Raw genomic sequence first — 18,957 nt, forward strand, 5'->3', positions numbered from 1 at the left:
GCCTACCCCTTATTCTTAAACTGTGGCCTCTGGTTCTGGACTCACCCATCAGTGGGAGCATGCTTCCTGCCTCCAGCGTATCCAATCCCTTAATAATCTTATATGTTTCAATAAGATCCCCTCTCAGCCTTCTAAATTCCAGAGTTTCCAAGCCCAGTCGCTCCAATCTTTCGACATATGACAGTCCCACCATCCCAGGAGGTGTCAGTGGTGTGATTCCACAGGCAATGTCCTAGCCCTCAGCCAATGACACCTGGCAGTCAAGCCAAGCGATCAGCTGGTGCCTAACAGGCGCAGAAAGCTACACGCTATCCTGCACCCAGCCCCTCCTGATTGCATCCAGTGGCACAGCGTGGTCCAACTTCTCCACAGCCAGACCTGCCTTGGCATCGGATGCTCCTTCACTGCAATAAAGAACAGCTCAGCCTGGGTGAACATTCTGCATGCCACGTGCAGAACCCACCCTTCCTCGGGCTCACCAAAAAGCCGGGCTTTGCAAAGATTCAGGCTGAAGAGGTGAAGCTTACCCTCGGATGTTGACTTGAGCCAATACCTCCACGTCCAGCCTGTAGGCAACAACTTCACTTCTTGAATTGTTCAAGTTCTTACTGAAAATAGAATGAAACAAAATCAGAGGGACAGCCTGAATGATTGCAGGGTGGCGGGGGAGGGGGTGTTGTCTGGTGATACGAGCCATACGGTCAGGGGAAAGCTTGGATGTGCCTCAGTGAACCCACTGCTCTGGTATTGCCATGGCAATCATTTGCTGAACTCATTGACTTGTTGGACCAGCTCACCATGTGGTCCTGGTTCGGCTGGGTCCCCCATTCCCTCTCCCAGAGACCCTCGATAAAGCTGGCAAGTCTCCATGACAACTGACCCTGACATTGGCCCACAGCCAATCAGATTTAATATTGAAAGGACACTCACAACTGTGCGGCCAGACACTGCTTTAACTCCATTTACAAGTTTGCAGGTGATCCCACTGCAGTGGGCCGCATCCCAAATATGATGATTCAGAGCACAGGAGGGAGGATAGAGAGTCTACCGACATGTTGTCATGACAACAACCTCTCCCTCAATGTCAGCGAAACAAATGAGCTGGTCATTGACTTAAGAAAAATGCTTCTGTCTACATCTATGGTATTAAGGACGAGAGGGTTGAGAACTTCAAGTTCCTAAGTGTGAACATCACCCTTGTCCAATCTGTCCTGGTCCAACCACGCAGACAAAATGGCCAAGAAAGCTCACCAACACCTCTACTTCCTCAGAAGGCTGAAGCAATTTGGCGTGTCCCTGTCGACTCTTACCGATTTTTATCAACACACCATAAAAAGCACTTAATCCAGGTGCATAATGGCTTGTATAGCAACTGCTCTGCCTGTGACGGCACAAAACCGCAGAGAGTTGTGGACACGGCTCAGACCATCACAGAAACCAGACTCCCCTCCATGGACTCTGTCTACACTTCTCACTGTCTCAGTAAAACAGGCAATATCATCAAAGACCCCACCCACACCGGACATTCTCTCTTCTCCCCTCTCCCATCGGGCAGAAGATACAAAAGCCTAAAGGCACATACCACTAGATCAAGGACAGTTTCTACCCTACCATTATCAGACTCTTGTACAATAAGAAGGGACACCTCACCTCATTGACACTTTGTCTATCTGCACTGCACTTTATTCTGCATCAAGTCTGTGCTGACCATCAACCACCCATCTGTCCCAATCCCATTTTATTCTCCCCAGATTCTACCCCACACTTCTGCACCAGGGATAATTTACAGTGGCCAACTAACCCACCAACCCGCACAGTTTTAGGATGTGCGAGGAAACTGCAGCACCCCCATTCACAGGGTGAACGTGCATTCTCCACACAGACAGTGCCCAAGGCCACCGTGGAACTGGGGTCTCAAGAGCTGTGTTGCCATACAAGGCCCAGGCATTTCCTCCTGAACTAACTACACCATAGGGCTGGAGAAGGTGAGAATAGGCAGGAGGTCCATGCAAGTTTCCTTGGTGGCTTCACCATTAACGTCGGGCGGTCTCCCCCTTCAACGTAACCCTGGGCATACCTGCGGATCTGGAGCTCAAACTCGATGAACTTCTTGTCATCGCGCAGCTGGTGAACGGTGAAGCGGAGGCCCCCTGAGAGCTGAGGGAGAGATACGTTTAGACCAGCGACAGTACCCCCTCCTCTCCCTGCGATCCATCCTCAACAGGAGTGCTGACACATCACAGTGACCAACATCCCTCTCCCAGAGGGGAAGGAAGGAATGGCTAAACATTCAACTTTAACCTCCCAAACTCAGTCCTACTCTTGGATTTGGGGAAGAGCCAGCTTTTCCAGCTCTCTAAGCAGTGGAATTGCTCTGTAATGAGGTAAATGGCTATCAGCAGCCTGTGGCCTGTATGGATTCCAGACCAGTCTGGCAGAGTACCACCTTTCCACCTCATCCGTACCATCCCAAGCCCTTTCCCATGAAATCGTTAATCCAACCCCACGAGCAGAAACTCTGCTTGCTGCCCCCTCTACCTCTGTCCCACCATTCCTGTTCACCTCCTCACATCCAGTACACACCGCGTCCCCTCACCCACTCCCACCTCCCTGCCCCCTCTCTCCACTCCCAATGCACATTCGTGGACAAATCCCTCAGCCTCTCACCCCATCAGCCTCACCCAGCCATTGCGCCACACTTACATTGGTCCCAGGCTTCATGGGGTTTCCCAGGATACACACCACAGTCTGGTTGTCACAGGTACAGCTCAGCATGGCCAGACCCTGCAGGCGGACAGGCAGAAGGTTAGGTGATGCCAGGCTGGAAGCCCAGGTATAGACTGAATTACTCTCGGGTTGTAGCAACAGCATCATGGTGTCTGGGAGGAGAGTAGGCAAGATCACCAGGCCCTGACAGACGCATAGGACTGAACAAGGAGAGTAAGAGATGGATGTGTGAAAATAAAATGAAGAGCAGATCACACACTCCCGGGGTCAGACACAGAGTGAATCTCCCTCCACACTGTCCCATCAGACCCTCCCAGGGTCAGACGCAGAGTGAATCTCCCTCCACACCGTACCATTACACACTCCCAGGGTCAGACACAGAGTGACTCTCCCTCCACACTGTCCCATCACACACTCCCAGGGTCAGACACAGAGTGAATCTCCCTCCACACCGTCCCATCACACACTCCCGGGGTCAGACACAGAGTGAAGCTCCTTCCATACCATCCCATCACACACTCCCAGGGTCAGACACAGAGTGAATCTCCCTCCACACTGTCCCATCACACACTCCCAGGGTCAGACACAGAGGGAATCTCCCTCCACAGTGTCCCATCACACACTCCCAGGGTCAGACACAGAGTGAATCTCCCTCCACACTGTCCCATCACACACTCCCAGGGTCAGACACAGAGTAAAGCTCCCTCCACACTGTCCCATCACACAATCCCAGGGTCAGATATGGAGTGAATCTCCCTCCACACTGTCCCATCACACACTCCTGGGGTCAGACACAGAGTGAATCTCCCTCCACACCGTCCCATCACACACACCCGGGGTCAGACACAGAATGAATCTCCCTCCACACCGTCCCATCACACACTACCGGGGTCAGACACAGAGTAAAGCTCCCTCCACACTGTCCCACCACACACTCCTGGGGTCAGACACAGAGTGAAGCTCCCTCCACACTGTCCCATCACACACTCCCAGGGTCAGACACAGAGGGAATCTCCCTCCACAGTGTCCCATCACACACTCCCAGGGTCAGACACAGAGTGAATCTCCCTCCACACTGTCCCATCACACACTCACAGGGTCAGACACTGAGTGAATCTCCCTCCACACCGTCCCATCACACACTCCCAGGGTCAGACACTGAGTGAATCTCCCTCCACACCGTCCCATCACACACTCCCAGGGTCAGATATGGAGTGAAACTCACTCCACACCGTCCCATCATGCACTGCCGGGGTCAGACACAGAGATAAGCTTCTCCACACTGTCCCATCACACACTCCCAGGGTCAGACACAGAGTGAATCTCCCTCCACACTGTCCCATCACACACTCCCAGGGTCAGACACAGAGTAAAGCTCCCTCCACACTGTCCCATCACACAATCCCAGGGTCAGATATGGAGAGAATCTCCCTCCACACTGTCCCATCACACACTCCTGGGGTCAGACACAGAGTGAATCTCCCTCCACACCGTCCCATCACACACACCCGGGGTCAGACACAGAATGAATCTCCCTCCACACCGTCCCATCACACACTCCCAGGGTCAGATATGGAGTGAAACTCACTCCACACCGTCCCATCATGCACTGCCGGGGTCAGACACAGAGATAAGCTTCTCCACACTGTCCCATCACACACTCCCAGGGTCAGACACAGAGTGAATCTCCCTCCACACTGTCCCATCACACACACCCAGGGTCAGACACAGAGTAAAGCTCCCTCCACACTGTCCCATCACACAATCCCAGGGTCAGATATGGAGTGAATCTCCCTCCACACCGTCCCATCACACACACCCGGGGTCAGACACAGAATGAATCTCCCTCCACACCGTCCCATCACACACTACCGGGGTCAGACACAGAGTGAAGCTCCCTCCACACTGGCCCATCACACACTCCCAGGGTCAGACACAGAGAGGAGCTGTGCTGACTGAGCTGGGAGAAATCGAAGGAAAACTACTGGATAAAGTTCGTGGAATACTTTGGAGGTGGCTCTAAAAGTCTCTTGGACAACTGAGTGAGTGACGGCGTTGGCGTGGAAGCTCGGTGTGGAGTTTTTGCTGCCGGTTTGGACTGGGTTTGTTGGCGGCTGCTTACTGCGTAGCTCCCAGCTGCGGCCGCTGGCAACTCGCCAGTAAGCCGGTTCGCTCCAAAACCGGAGGCAAACGCCGTCGTTTTCCCCCCATTGACATCGGGGCAACGTTCCTCCTCCATTGTTTTCCTGATTTTTCGTCCGGTGTCGGTGCCGGTGCCGGAGCATCTGGAAGGACGTTTCGGCCTCTCCCGGCCTGGGTCTCTGCAAGTCCGACGGAGCCTTTCCTGGCGCCGAGCCAGCGAGGAACTGTCGACTGCAAACTTTCCCGGCCAGTTATTCGACTCGCTCCAGGACTTGTAACTGGCACCGCCGCAAAATTCTCGGACTGGAAAGAGCGCCAGCATGCTGGACCGGTCTCCAGGGAGTCGCGGGCCTTCGGGGAGTTACGCAAGGGCGGCTGCCTCCCCGGCCTCGGACAACGCCCTGTTTCGGTCGGTGAAGGTGGAACGTGGGGTGCAATGTATTTTGCGCCCTGGAATGACACTAGAAAAGTGTACGGAGGCAATGGAGGACCTTGTGGGGAAAGGTGGTATTCTGGCCATCGAGAAGGAGTTCGGAAAGGCGGTGTTCTATCTGGTGAATGAAGAGCTAGTGCACCGGGCCCTAAGCAGGGGAGTCACGGTGGACAACATCTTTTTACCTATGGAGCTGGTGACGGCCCCCACGCAACGTATCGTGCTTGGGCATGTTAAGCCTTTCATTCCAAATGAGGACTTGCTTCCCCCACTGGCCCGTTTAGGGCAAGTAAGGTCGGAGATTACTGCCATCCGACACAAATTTAAGAGACGCACCCTCCGCACCGTAATCTCTTTCCGGCGTCAGGTTTTCATGCAGCTGGAAAGGGAGGACGATGTTGAGGGCCGCTTTACTGTCCGGCACGAGGGAGTAGATTATCAGGTGTACTGGAGCTCCGAGCGCCCACGGTGCCATGCGTGCAGGGAGGTGGGGCACTTTCGGAGGGACTGTCCTGCCGCCCGGAACCCGAGGGAGCCCACTTCGGGCACCAGTGCCGCAGCTACCTCTGCCCCTGATCCTACTCCTGCGCGTGCGCCTGCACCTGCATCTGACCCTGCCCCCGCCCATGATCCTGCCCCAGCCCCTCACCCTGCCCCTACCCCTACCCCTGTCCCTACTTCTACGGTTGGGTCGGTCCCTGCTCCTCTCCCTGTAGTTCAGGTGGGGGACGGGGTGGAGTCTGTGCGGAGTAAGAAGGCAAAGGGGAAATCTAAACATAGTAAGAAGCGGGCCTTTGAGGCCGCAGAGCTCACACCCATTTCGTCTGAAGTGGAGCTTGGGGCTCGGGGAGGTGCGCAAGCAGACGGGGCGATGGAAACAGAAGGCGCCGCCCCATCGGTGAAGCCTGCACCTGTGTGCTCCTCCAGCGTGAAGAGGAGAAGGGAACGTTCCCGCAAGAGGGCAGGGGATGTAGATGCGGGGGAGTCCCAGGAAGGGGTGGGAATCCGGGTAGGGGTTGGTTCTAAACCTGAGTCCTCAGATGTAGCCACCAGTCCTGGGGTAGATGGTGTGGTTGTGCAAAAAGCTTGTGATAGGCCTGTTTGCACAAACGAGGCAGCCCTGGAGGCCTCCACCCAGGACCTACAAGTCAGCGCCTCTCTGGAGGCCAGTGTACCGAATAGTGTAAGAGGAGACGAGGCAAAGCTCTCTCATTCTCAGCACCAGGCGGCTTATGAATCCCTTGGACCAAAGGTGCCGGGTTCCCCTCTATGCCTGCCCCCTAGGGAGGACGATATTCTGTGCACATCGACCCCAGCAATAAATGACTTGCAGGGAGTCCCTGGGGATTGTCTCTCCACTGTCGCAAATGTGGATGAGGCTGATGCGACGGTGGAGAAGGCAGGTAAGAGCGAGGTGCCCGCTGCGCTGTGTGGGTCGCAGGCGCAGCCATCTATTGGAACATGCGGGGAGGCCGATGGGGATTCTGTCTGCAGTGACGGGTTGGAGGGGGACTCTTTCGATAGTGAAACAATGGACATCCTCACCCCTACTGAGAAATCCCCATTGATACCTGTAGAGGAAATTAAGCATTTCATTCTCACCTCTGAGGGTGCCAAGCACCGGCCTCAGCTAGCCTCGCTGCGCTGGCCCAGCATGCCGAGGCTGGTGAGGTCCCTGCGAGTCATCCTCAGACGAAAGGGAAAGGGAAAGAGGAATGCGGTGGTGGGGAATGACAGACGGCAACTAAAATCTTTCCTGGATGACCTAGTAAGGGACATCAGAGGGAGAAGCAGCCTCGCTCCTACGGGGGATGGTGGGTCACAGGGTGTTGCTGGTACCGCTCGAGCCCGGAAAGCAAAAGGTATCCTTGCTTTCTTTCCGGACAGTGTGGTGGAAGGCGCCTCCGCTCTCACCGAAATGGGCGCAGCTGCTGAGACCTAGTGTGTTCCCGCCATGAAGCTTACCATAGCTAGTCTCAATGTAAACGGCAGCAGGGGTCCTCTTCGCAGGCATAACAATCTCTCAGTCCTCAGGGATGGGCGGTATACGGTGAGTTTCCTGCAGGAAACCCATACCATCCCTGGGGACGAGTCTGCTTGGCTCCTGGAGTGGCAGGGCGGGGTCTACATGAGCCACCTCAGCTCCATTTCTAGCGGGGTGGCGATCCTGTTGGCCCCGACCTTCCAGCCAGTAGTTGAAAGAGTCCAAGACGTTGTGCCCGGCCGTCTGCTCCACCTGGTTGTGCGCCTGGATGGCGTACCATTGCATTTTATCAATGTGTACGCTCCCAGGCGCGGTGTGATGCAGACGCGCCTATTCTGTCAGCTGTCCACCCTGCTGAGCTCCATCGATCCTGGGGACTGCGTAATCCTCGGGGGAGATTTCAATTGTACCCTCGAGGCGGAGGACCGTTCGGGCCTCCAACGCGACCCAGCATCAGCAAAAAAGTTAAAGGAGCTAGTCAGCTCCTTTGACTTGGTGGACAGCTGGCGGAATTTTCACCCCAACTCTAGCGCCTTCTCGAGAAGGTCTAGAGAAGGAGGTTCCAGGATAGACCGCATTTACATCTCTCGGGCCTACGCCTCCCGCGTGTCGGCGTCCTCCATGCGGCCAGTGTCTGCTCGGATCATCACCTTGTGTGGACGGAATTTATTCCACTACACCCTCGGGTGGGATCCGGGTATTGGCATTTTAACAACCGGCTGCTGGAGGACAGCCGTTTCCGGGATTCGTTCCGAGCGTTCTGGGTCTCCTGGAAGGAGAGGCGGAGAGAGTTCTGCTCCCTACGGCTATGGTGGGATGTGGGCAAAGCCCACATCCGGTTTTTATGTCGGGAGTACACTAGGGGGTCGACCAAAGGGCGGGGCTCTGAGATTGAGCGGCTTGAGAGAGCGTTGCTTGACCTGGAGTCCCGCCTCGGTCCGACCACTGGAGACCAGCAGCTGTGGCAGGAATACCAGGAGAAGAAGGACGCACTAAGGGACTTGCAGCTTCAGCAGTCCCGAGGTGCGTACGTGAGGTCACGGATCCAAATGCTGCAGGATTTGGACCGTGGCTCACCCTTCTTCTACTCGTTGGAGAGGTGGCGGGGAGTTCAAAAGCAGCTAGTGGAATTGCTGGCTGCCGATGGCTCCTCCATCACGGACCCTGATGGAATTAACAACGAGGTCCGTTCATTCTATCGGTCCTTATTCTCGCCTGATCCGTCAAATGCGGAGGCGTGCAATGAGGTCTGGAAGGATTTGCCTAAGGTCAGTCCAGAGGATGCAGTGCGTCTGGATGCCCCCCTGACTCGGGAGGAGCTGTCCACTGCCCTTCGGCAACTCCGGAGGGGCAAGTCCCCTGGTTTGGATGGACTGAGTGTTGAGTTTTATCAGGCTTTTTGGGATGTCCTGGGGGATGATTACAGCCTTGTCCTAGGGGAGAGCCTAGCCACCGGAGAAATGCCCCTCTCATGGCGAAGAGCTGTTGTGGTCCTACTGCCCAAGAAGGGAGACCTCCGCCTGCTAAAGAACTGGCGGCCGGTCTCCCTCTTGTGCGCGGACTACAAGATCTTCGCCCGGGCAATGGCCAACCGTCTGGGTTCGGTAATTGGACAGGTGGTCCATCCTGACCAATCTTACACGGTCCCGGGCCGCTCCATCCAGGACAATGTCCACCTAGTACGGGACCTGATCCACCTGCTCCAGGAGACTGGGACCCCGGCAGCGTTTCTTTCTCTTGACCAGGAGAAGGCGTTTGACCGGGTGGACCACAGTTTCCTGCTGGGCACCCTGCAGGCTTTTGGGCTCGGACCACACTTTGTGGCCTGAGTTCGGCTCCTGTACTCTGCCGCAGAGTGCCTAGTTAAGATCAACGGATCACTGACAGGACCTATCCACTTCCGAAGAGGAGTGCGTCAAGGGTGCCCCATGTCCGGTCAACTGTATGCGATCTGTGTCGAGCCATTCCTCGGCCTTCTTCGGCGAAGGCTGACAGGTCTGGTTCTGCGCAAACCGGACATGAGGGTCGTCCTCTCGGCCTACGCCGATGACGTACTCCTCATGATGACAGACCCCTGTGACCTGCGGAGGATGCGCGAGTGCCAAGATGTTTTCTCGGCGGCATCCTCCGCCAGGATCAACTGGGCGAAATGTTCCGGACTCTTAGTAGGCCAGTGGCAGGTGGACTCCCTGCCGGAGGAGATGAGAGCTTTTGAGTGGAGCACCAGACGTCTTCTCTATCTGGGAGTCTACCTGAGTCCTTCTGGGGAGACCTGGCTGGCGAACTGGCGGGACCTGGAGACAAAGGTCATGGCCCGGCTAGGGCGCTGGTCAGGCCTTCTCAGGGTGCTTTCCTATCGAGGCAGGGTGGTGGTCATAAACCAGCTGGTGGCCTCCATGTTGTGGTACCGGATGGTCACCTTGGCCCCCCCTGCCCCTTTTGTTGCGAGAATGCAGAGGAAGCTGGTGGACTTCTTCTGGGGAAACAGGAAACACTGGGTCTCTGCAGCGGTTCTGAGTCTCCCAGTAGGAGAGGGCGGACAGTCGCTGGTGTGTGTACGCACACGACTGGCGGCTCTCCGCCTCAGGACTCTGCAGAGATTCCTGTACGCCGAGCGCCCTCCCAGGTGGCACGTGTTGGCGACTTTCTTCCTCCGGAGGGGCTGCTGCCTTCACGAAGATATGCAGCTACCACCGGCAGGCGTCAGCCGTGCTGCTTTGCAGAGGCTGCCCGGCTTCTATCAGGACCTACTGAGAGTCTGGAACATGGTTGCCTCAGGCCGGGAATCCCCTCCTCTGGCAGAGGGCGGGGTCCTGGCCGACCCTTGCCCTGCCTCAGCGGATGTCGGTGCGGCTCAGGTGTGTGGATCGACTCAAGCTGAGCTGCTCGTCGGGCCCAGGCCCCGCAGCCTTACCCGAGAGACGAATCCACACAACTTGAGCCGTCTTTCATCGACACCCACAATCCCATTCAGGGATGCAGGCAGGAGGTACCTTTATGGGCTGCTGCTCCACACCCTCCACTTCCTCGCCTTTGTCCACCGTCCCGACACGCCATGGCGGTCGGTCTTTCCACCTGGAGGTGAGGGGGGTCCCCAATGGAAGTCCCTTTACAAGGGAGTCCTCCCCATGCACCTTGGGGATCTCGGCTGGAGGGTGCTGCATAAAGCGGTGCCCTGCAATAAGTTCTTCAGTCTGTACACGGATCTCCCAGCCGCGTGTCACTTCTGCGGGCTGGAGGAGACCGTGTACCACATGTACATGGAGTGTGTGAGGCTGCAGCCCCTTTTCGCGTTTTTGCGTGGGCTGCTTCTCGCCTTCTGGTTGCATTTCAGTCCCACCCTATTTATATATGGTCATCCAGTAAGGAGGGGGGCACAGAGGGATGAGGATGTCCTTGTCAACTTGCTCCTGGGGCTGGCGAAAATTGCCATCCGTGGCTCCTGGAAAAGGGTGGCAGGAGGTTCTCCCCGGGCGGACTGCCTGGCTATGTTTAGGGGGTATGTTCGTGCCCGGGTGAACATTGAAAAGGAATACGCACAGTCCACGGCGACCGTAGAGGTGTTCCGGGACCGTTGGGCTCCGCGGGGTGTAAATGCCATCATTGATGAGGATGGCAATATATTGGTTTAAGATGTATTGTCTGTATGTAGTGTAGTAAATATGTTAGTCACTGGGTTTGTAAATATTGTATAGCACCGACATTTGTAATAAAGAATTTTGTAAAAAAAAAAGGGGTCAGACACAGAGTGAATCTCCCTCCACACCATCCCATCACACACTCCCGGGGTCAGACACAGAGTGAATCTCCCTCCACACCGTCCCATCACACACTCCCAGGGTCAGACACAGAGTGAATCTCCCTCCACACTGACCCATCACACACTCCCAGGGTCAGACACAGAGTGAATCTCCCTCCACAATGTCCCACCACACACTCCCGGGGTCAGAAACAGAGTGAATCTCCCTCCACACTGTCCCATTACACACTCCCAGGGTGAGACACAGAGTGAATCTCCCTCCACACCGTCCCATCACCCACTCCCGGGGTCAGACACAGAGTGAATCTCCCTCCACACTGTCCCATCACACACTCCCGGGGTCAGACACAGAGTGAATCTCCCTCCACACTGTCCCATCACACACTCCCGGGGTCAGACACAGAGTGAAGCTCCACACTTACTTCGTCCCATCACACACTCCCGGGGTCAGACACAGAGTGAATCTCCCTCCACACTGTCCCATCACACACTCCCAGTGTCAGATACAGAGTGAAGCTCCACACTTACTTCGTCCCATCACACACTCCCGGGGTCAGACACAGAGTGAATCTCCCTCCACACTGTCCCATCACACACTCCCAGTGTCAGATACAGAGTGAAGCTCCACACTTACTTCGTCCCATCACACACTCCCGGGGTCAGACACAGAGTGAATCTCCCTCCACACTGTCCCATCACACACTCCCAGTGTCAGATACAGAGTGAATCTCCCTCCACACCGTCCCATCACACACTCCCAGGGTCAGACACAGAGTGAATCTCCCTCCACACTGTCCCATCACACACTCCCGGGGTCAGACACAGAGTGAATCTCCCTCCACACCGTCCCATCACACACTCCCAGGGTCAGACACAGAGTGAATCTCCCTCCACACGGTCCCATCACCCACTCCCAGGGTCAGACACAGAGTGAAGCTCCCTCCACACTGTCCCATCACACACTCCCAGTGTCAGATACAGAGTGAAGCTCCACACTTACTTCGTCCCATCACACACTCCCGGGGTCAGACACAGAGTGAATCTCCCTCCACACTGTCCCATCACACACTCCCAGTGTCAGATACAGAGTGAATCTCCCTCCACACCGTCCCATCACACACTCCCAGGGTCAGACACAGAGTGAATCTCCCTCCACACTGTCCCATCACACACTCCCGGGGTCAGACACAGAGTGAATCTCCCTCCACACCGTCCCATCACCCACTCCCAGGGTCAGACACAGAGTGAATCTCCCTCCACACGGTCCCATCACCCACTCCCAGGGTCAGACACAGAGTGAAGCTCCCTCCACACTGTCCCATCACACACTCCCAGGGTCAGACACAGAGTGAATCTCCCTCCACACCATCCCATCACACACTCCCAGGGTCAGACACAGAGTGAATCTCCCTCCACACTGACCCATCACACACTCCCAGGGTCAGACACAGAGTGAATCTCCCTCCACACCGTCCCATCACACACTCCCAGGGTCAGACACAGAGTGAATCTCCCTCCACACCGTCCCATCACACACTCCCAGGGTCAGACACAGAGTGAATCTCCCTCCACACTGACCCATCACAAACTCCCAGGGTCAGACACAGAGTGAATCTCACTCCACACCGTCCCATCACACACTCCCAGGGTCAGACACAGAGTGAATCTCCCTCCACACCGTCCCATCATCCACTCCCGGGGTCAGACACAGAGTGAATCTCCCTCCACAATGTCCCACCACACACTCCCGGGGTCAGAAACAGAGTGAATCTCCCTCCACACTGTCCCATTACACACTCCCAGGGTCAGACACAGAGTGAATCTCCCTCCACACCGTCCCATCACCCACTCCCGGGGTCAGACACAGAGTGAATCTCCCTCCACACTGTCCCATCACACACTCCCGGGGTCAGACACAGAGTGAATCTCCCTCCACACTGTCCCATCACACACTCCCGGGGTCAGACACAGAGTGAAGCTCCACACTTACTTCGTCCCATCACACACTCCCGGGGTCAGACACAGAGTGAATCTCCCTCCACACTGTCCCATCACACACTCCCAGTGTCAGATACAGAGTGAAGCTCCCTCCACACTGACCCATCACACACTCCCAGGGTCAGACACAGAGTGAATCTCCCTCCACACTGTCCTATCACCAACTCCCGGGGTCAAACACAGAGTGAAGCTCCCTCCACACCATCCCATCACACACTCCCAGGGTCAGACACAGAGTGAATCTCCCTCCACACTGACCCATCACACACTCCCGGGGCCAGACACAGAGTGAATCTCCCTACACACTGTCCCATCACACACTCCCGGGGTCAGACACAGAGTGAAGCTCCACACTTACTTCGTCCCGTACTATTCCGCTGAAGTGTGCTTCAGGAGGCAGGAATACATACAGCTCGGCCTCATACGCCCCTCCTTCACCCTGATTCCTCGCCTCAAAATTCAGTGTCAGTGGATTTTCATCACCAAAATAGACAGTTTTACGATCCCTGCAAGGAAGCATAGCATTACGTTGAGCCGGGTGGGACAAACCATCACAGCACTTTGCCTGCAGACACCTGGAACTCACGGCCAGACATTACACCAGAAGGCTGCCTGTAAAATGAGGTCACTGTTGTAACGTAAGCAAACCCAACAGTCAATTGGGTCCACAAGGAGCAGGAGCAGTGGAAACCGCTTTATGATTTCTGTGGGATTACAAGGAGGGCATGCCGCCCTTATTTGTATCGTACAACCTTTACCATCCCCCGGCTCAGTAATTATACCTGCAGGCCCCTCCAGGGTAGAGAGTTCCAGAGGCTCAATACTCTCTCAAGAAGTTTCAACATACTTCACATTTAAACGACTGCCCTAATCATGTCCTCTCATTCGAAGCCCAATGGAACTATCTCCCGGATGACACAAAGGTTGGGGGTGTTGTGGATCATCTGGAGGGTTGTCAGAGGTTACAGCGGGACATCGATAGGATGCAGAACTGGGCTGAGAAGTGGCAGATGGAGTTCAACCCAGATAAGTGTGAAGTGGTTCATTTTGGTAGGTCAAATTTGAAGACAGGATATAATATTAATGGTAAGACTCTTGGCAGTGTGAAGGATCAGCGAGATCTTGGGGTCTGTATCGATTAGACATTCAAAGCAGCTGCGCAGGTTGACAGAGTTGTTAAGAAGGCGTATGGTGTTTTGGCATTCATTAACCTTTGGACTGAGTTCAAGAGCCTTGAGTTAATGTTATAGCTATACAAGACCTTGGTCAGACCCCACTTGGAGTACTGTGTTCAGTTCTGGTCACCTCACTACAGGGAGGATGTGGATACTATAGAGAGTGCAGAGGAGATTTACAAGGATGTTGCCTGGTTAGGTTGAGTGAACTTGGCCTTTTAAGAGCCTCTTAGGTAGGTACACGGTGCTTAGTGAAATAGAGGGCTATGTGGTAGGGTAATTCTAGGCAGATTCTAAAGTAGGCTACATGGTCGGCACAACATTGTGGGCTGATGGGCCTGTAATGTGCTGTAGATTTCTAAGTTCTATGTTCAGGTCACCTCAGCATCTTACACGTTTCAATAAGGTCACCCCTCATTCCGCCAAACCCCAAAGAATACAGATCTAATTCCTTTAGTCACTCATGAGAGGGCAACTCAATCACCACTCTGTAGGAAGGGTGTGACTGCACTGGAGAAGGTGCAGACGAGATTCACCAGGATGTTGCCCGGGATGGAGTGTTTCTGTTATGAGGAGGGACTGGAGTGGCTGGGCCTGTTCCTCCTGAAGCCTGACAGAGGCGTACAAAATTATGAGGGGGTACTTAGGGCAGACAGTGAGAAACCTGTTGCCAGTGACTACCATTGGGGAGCCTAAAGATCCACACCCAATGATTTAAGAACAACTTCTTCCCCTCCACCATCTAAGTTTTGAACCGTTCACAAACCCACGGTTCATTATTCCTTGTTTGCATGATTTACTTTGTTACTTTCATATGTCTCAGACTGTACTGCTGCCACAAATTCAGTGGTAATAACCCTGATACTAATGCAGTGTGATAAAGACAAATAGGCATAGGTTTAAGGTGAGAGCAGGAGGTTCTGTGGGAATCTGGATGGGGGGGGTGGGTAGGGATCAGCAAAGCACTGCCTGCAGGAGGAGGGGGGTTGTGGTGGTAGGGACTCTCACGTTTAAGAGGCATCTAGGTGAGCAGACCCACACAGTCCAGGAGTGTACTGGCGTAGCCTGCAAGTGTCACCACACTTCCAGTATCAAGAGTTCCTTAACCCTAACCCCTACGTCTTTGGAATGTGGGAGGAAACTGGGACACCCGGAGAAAACCCACATGATGACGGGGAGAATGTACAAACTCTTTAGAGAAGACAGCAGTGGGAATAGAACCCCAATCAGTGATCACTGGTGCTGTACAGCAATTGTGTTATCCACTACGCTACCAGGTACATTCTATGCTGTATTACCCTATAAAGCCTTGTAAAATTCCTATTCCACTGATCTACAACTAGCCCATGTCACATTGTATGCTCTGGTCTTTGATTTAATATTTCTCTTGGCTTCCTTTATTAACCATGGATGGTTCCTCTTTCCCCTGTGGTCTGATCAATCTCTGCTCAGTGTTATGAAGCAGCTGTTTAAATACCTGCCGTTGTTTCTCCACTGACCTACCAACCCCGTCGACTGCAGACACCGGCGTGGGGGCACTGCTTCAGAACCCTAGGTATCCACCCTCAAACACCGTCCTGAGTTCTACCACGCTGGGATCACTGTCCCGTTTTTCAGAAAGGTTCACTGTGCTTGCCAGCTTTTCATTCCTCTGGCCATGTCTGCACAGAATGCATTCGCCTTGTAAAAGATTTGCTTACCCCTGTACGGAGAGGTGCAGGTCTGGAACACAGATGTTGTCCTCCCCACAGTCGAGCTGAATCTGGGCCTGATTAAAATCCACAAAAGAAAGGCATTATTTGGTGTGTTGACGGAGTGAAAACTCTGCCCAGTTCCTGCTCCATTTGGGACAGGTTTCAGATAAAGCAGAGGCTCCCCATCCACTGGGCTGGGCACTGTCCAGGACACCACCGGACAGGGGCTGAGCCAGAACAGGATGCTGGGAGAATGCTGGAAACACTCAGCAGGTCAGGTAGTGCTTGTGGAGATAGAGGGAGACAGAGAGAGATTTATAAATAGGGAGAGAGGGAGAAGAGAGGGAGATAGAGATGCAGAAGGTTCAGAAGGAATTGGGTAGAAGAGGACTCCAGTTGTGATAGTTAGGGGAACAGACAGGAGATTCTGTGGACGTGAAACAGACTCTCAGAAGGTATGTTGCCTCCCAGGTGCCAGGGTCAGGAATGTCTCAGATTGGTTCCACAGCATTCTAAAGGGGGAGAGTGAGTAGCCAGAATTCATGGTCACATATTAGAACCAATGACTTAAGTCAGAAAAAGGATGAGGTTCTGAAGAAATAATGTAGGGAGCTAGGTAGAAATCTGAAAAGCAGGACCTCAAAAGGTAGTGATCTCTGGATCGCTGCTGTGCTACGCAACAGTGACGGTAAGAATAGGATGATTTGGCAGATGAATGTGTGGCTGAGGAATTGGTGTAGGGGAAAGGGTTTCAGATTTCTAGATCACTGGGATTTCTTCTGGGGAAGGTATGACCTAGTTTGGCAGGGGGATGGTAGCCAGAGCGATGGGTCAGAGGATGGGGTTGTTGGTGGACAGGTAGATGTAGTGTGTAGAGAGACTGAGGAAGGAGAGGCAGTTGACAGGGTAAAATTGCAGTCAGTAGGATGGGTTGAAGTGTGTCTATTTAATGCAAGAAGTATCTGGAACAAGGGAACAAGGGATTTGGTACATGGAACTATGACATTGTGGCCATTATGGAGACGTGGCCACAAGGGCAGGAATAGTTGCTCGATGTTCCGGGGTTTAGAATGTTTCAAAAAATGCAGGGAGGGATGTGAAAGAGGTGGGGCATTGTTAATCAGGAATAGTATCATAGCTGTAGAAAGGGAGGATGTCATGAAGGGATTGTCCACTGGGTCAGTGTGAGTGGAAGTCAGAAACAGGAAGGGGGCTATCACTCTGTTGGGAGTATTCTATAGACCCTTCCCCCCCAATAGCAAGAGACCCTGAGGAACAGATCAGGGGGCAGATTTTGCGTGGGGTTCTGGATAGGTCTGGCCCATTAAGACAGGGAAAGGATGGTAGGGTGAAGAAACCATGAGAGATGGAACACCTAGTCAAGAAGAAGAAAGAAGCTTACTTAAGGTTTAGGAAGAAAGGATCAGGCAGGACTCTAGAGAATTACATGGCATTCAGGAAAGAGCAGAAGAATAGACAGAAGAGCTAGAAGGGGATGAGAAGTCCTTGGCAAGTAGGATTAAGGAAAAACCCAAGGTGTTCTATCTCCACCATGAACAGTTCCAAGCCTGGCTGCAAAAGGCAGATGGTTGGGCATGGGACTAGCAACCTCATCCTGTAAAAACCCAGTGTTACAGAAACACCAGCAGAAGTTCGAAAGACCTCATCCCTGAGAGAGGAAGGATACACCAAGAGAAAGGGCTATACCTGGAGACGCGTGAAAGTCCGGCCTAGGACAGAGGACTCTGGCGAGCTATTGTCAGCAGCCTCTGCCCCAGCAGGGGTGATGGGGCTTAACTTAACCCTAACCAAGTTGTCCTACACATATGTGAAGAACTGAGGGATGACTAGAGTAAGGGTAGGACTGATCAGGGATAGAAGAACAAACGTGCCTGGAGTCAGAGGATGTAATTAATGAATACTTTGCTTCAGGTTTCACCAGTGAGAGGGATTTTCACGTTTGTGAGGACAGTGTAAAACAGGCTGATATGCTGGAACATGTCAACATTAAGAGAAAGGATGTGCTGGAACTCTTGAAAAAAACAAGAATCCCTGAGGCCAGACAGGATATACCCCAGGAGACTACAGGAAGTGAGGGAAGAGATTGCTGCACATTGGGCAATGACCTTTGCATCCTCACTGACCACAGGAGTAGTGCCTGATGACTGGAAGATGGCAAATGTTATTCCTTTGTTCAAGAAAAAGAGCAGGGATAATCCTGGGAAGTATGGACCAGTGAGTGTTACTTCAGTGGTGGGCAAACTAATGGAGATGATTCTTAGAGTACGAGCATTTGGAGAAGTACAGTCTGATTAAGGAGAGTCAGCACAGCTTTGTGAGGGGCAGGTCATGTCTCATGAGCCTGACTGAACTCTTTGAGGGTGTGACAAAGCACATTGATGAAGGTAGAGCAGTGGATGTGGTGTATATGGATTTTAGTCAGATGTTTGATGAGGTCCCCCATGGTTCATTCAGAAAATCAGGAGGCTTGGGATCCAGGGAAACTTGGCTGTGTGGATTCAGAATTGGCTCTCCCACATAAGGCAGAGGGTGGTTGTAGATGGAGTGTATTTTGCCTGGAGGATGGTGACCAGTGGTGTTCTGCAGGGATCTGTTCTGGGACATCTATTCTTTCTGATTTTAATAAATGACTTGGATGAGGAAGTAGAAGGGTGGAGTAGTAAGTCTGCAAATGGTGTTGTGGATAGTGTAGATTATAATGGGACATTTTCAGAATGCAGAGCTGGGCTGAGAAAAGGTAGATGGAGTTCAACCCAGAAAAGTATTAAGTTATTCACTTTGGAAGGTTGAATTTGAAGGCAGAATACAGGGTTAATGACAGGATTCTTAGCAGTGTGGAGAAACAGAGGGAACTTGGCATCCACATCCATAGATCCCTCAAAGATGCCATACAAGTTGATAGGGTGTGTTGGCCTTCATTAGACCGATCGAAGTCCAGAGCTGCTATGTAATGTAGACCATAAGACAAAGGAGCAGAAGTCAGCCATTTAGCCCATCGAGCCTGCTCCGCCATTTTATCATGA

At 53.4% G+C, this 18,957-nt stretch overlaps 1 protein-coding gene across 2 annotated transcripts in view; it reads right to left on the reverse strand.

Moving 5' to 3' along the window:
* The window catches only part of LOC134340574 (integrin alpha-5-like), a 136,633-nt gene that overhangs the window by 19,848 nt on the left and 97,828 nt on the right, over positions 1-18,957 (reverse strand). For both annotated transcript variants that reach the window (XR_010016590.1, XM_063037980.1), the window contains exons 19-23: positions 15,920-15,987; positions 13,403-13,550; positions 2,704-2,784; positions 2,078-2,157; positions 528-608 (exon numbers count right to left, since the gene is read on the reverse strand). Coding sequence is in view for 1 of the 2 variants with exons in the window: in XM_063037980.1 (XP_062894050.1) it covers positions 528-608; positions 2,078-2,157; positions 2,704-2,784; positions 13,403-13,550; positions 15,920-15,987 (458 nt within the window). In the remaining variant the exon portion in view is untranslated. The remainder of the gene's footprint in view (positions 1-527; positions 609-2,077; positions 2,158-2,703; positions 2,785-13,402; positions 13,551-15,919; positions 15,988-18,957) is intronic.

This window comes from Mobula hypostoma, chromosome X1, assembly GCF_963921235.1.
Source record: "Mobula hypostoma chromosome X1, sMobHyp1.1, whole genome shotgun sequence".
Lineage (NCBI taxonomy): Eukaryota > Metazoa > Chordata > Chondrichthyes > Myliobatiformes > Myliobatidae > Mobula > Mobula hypostoma.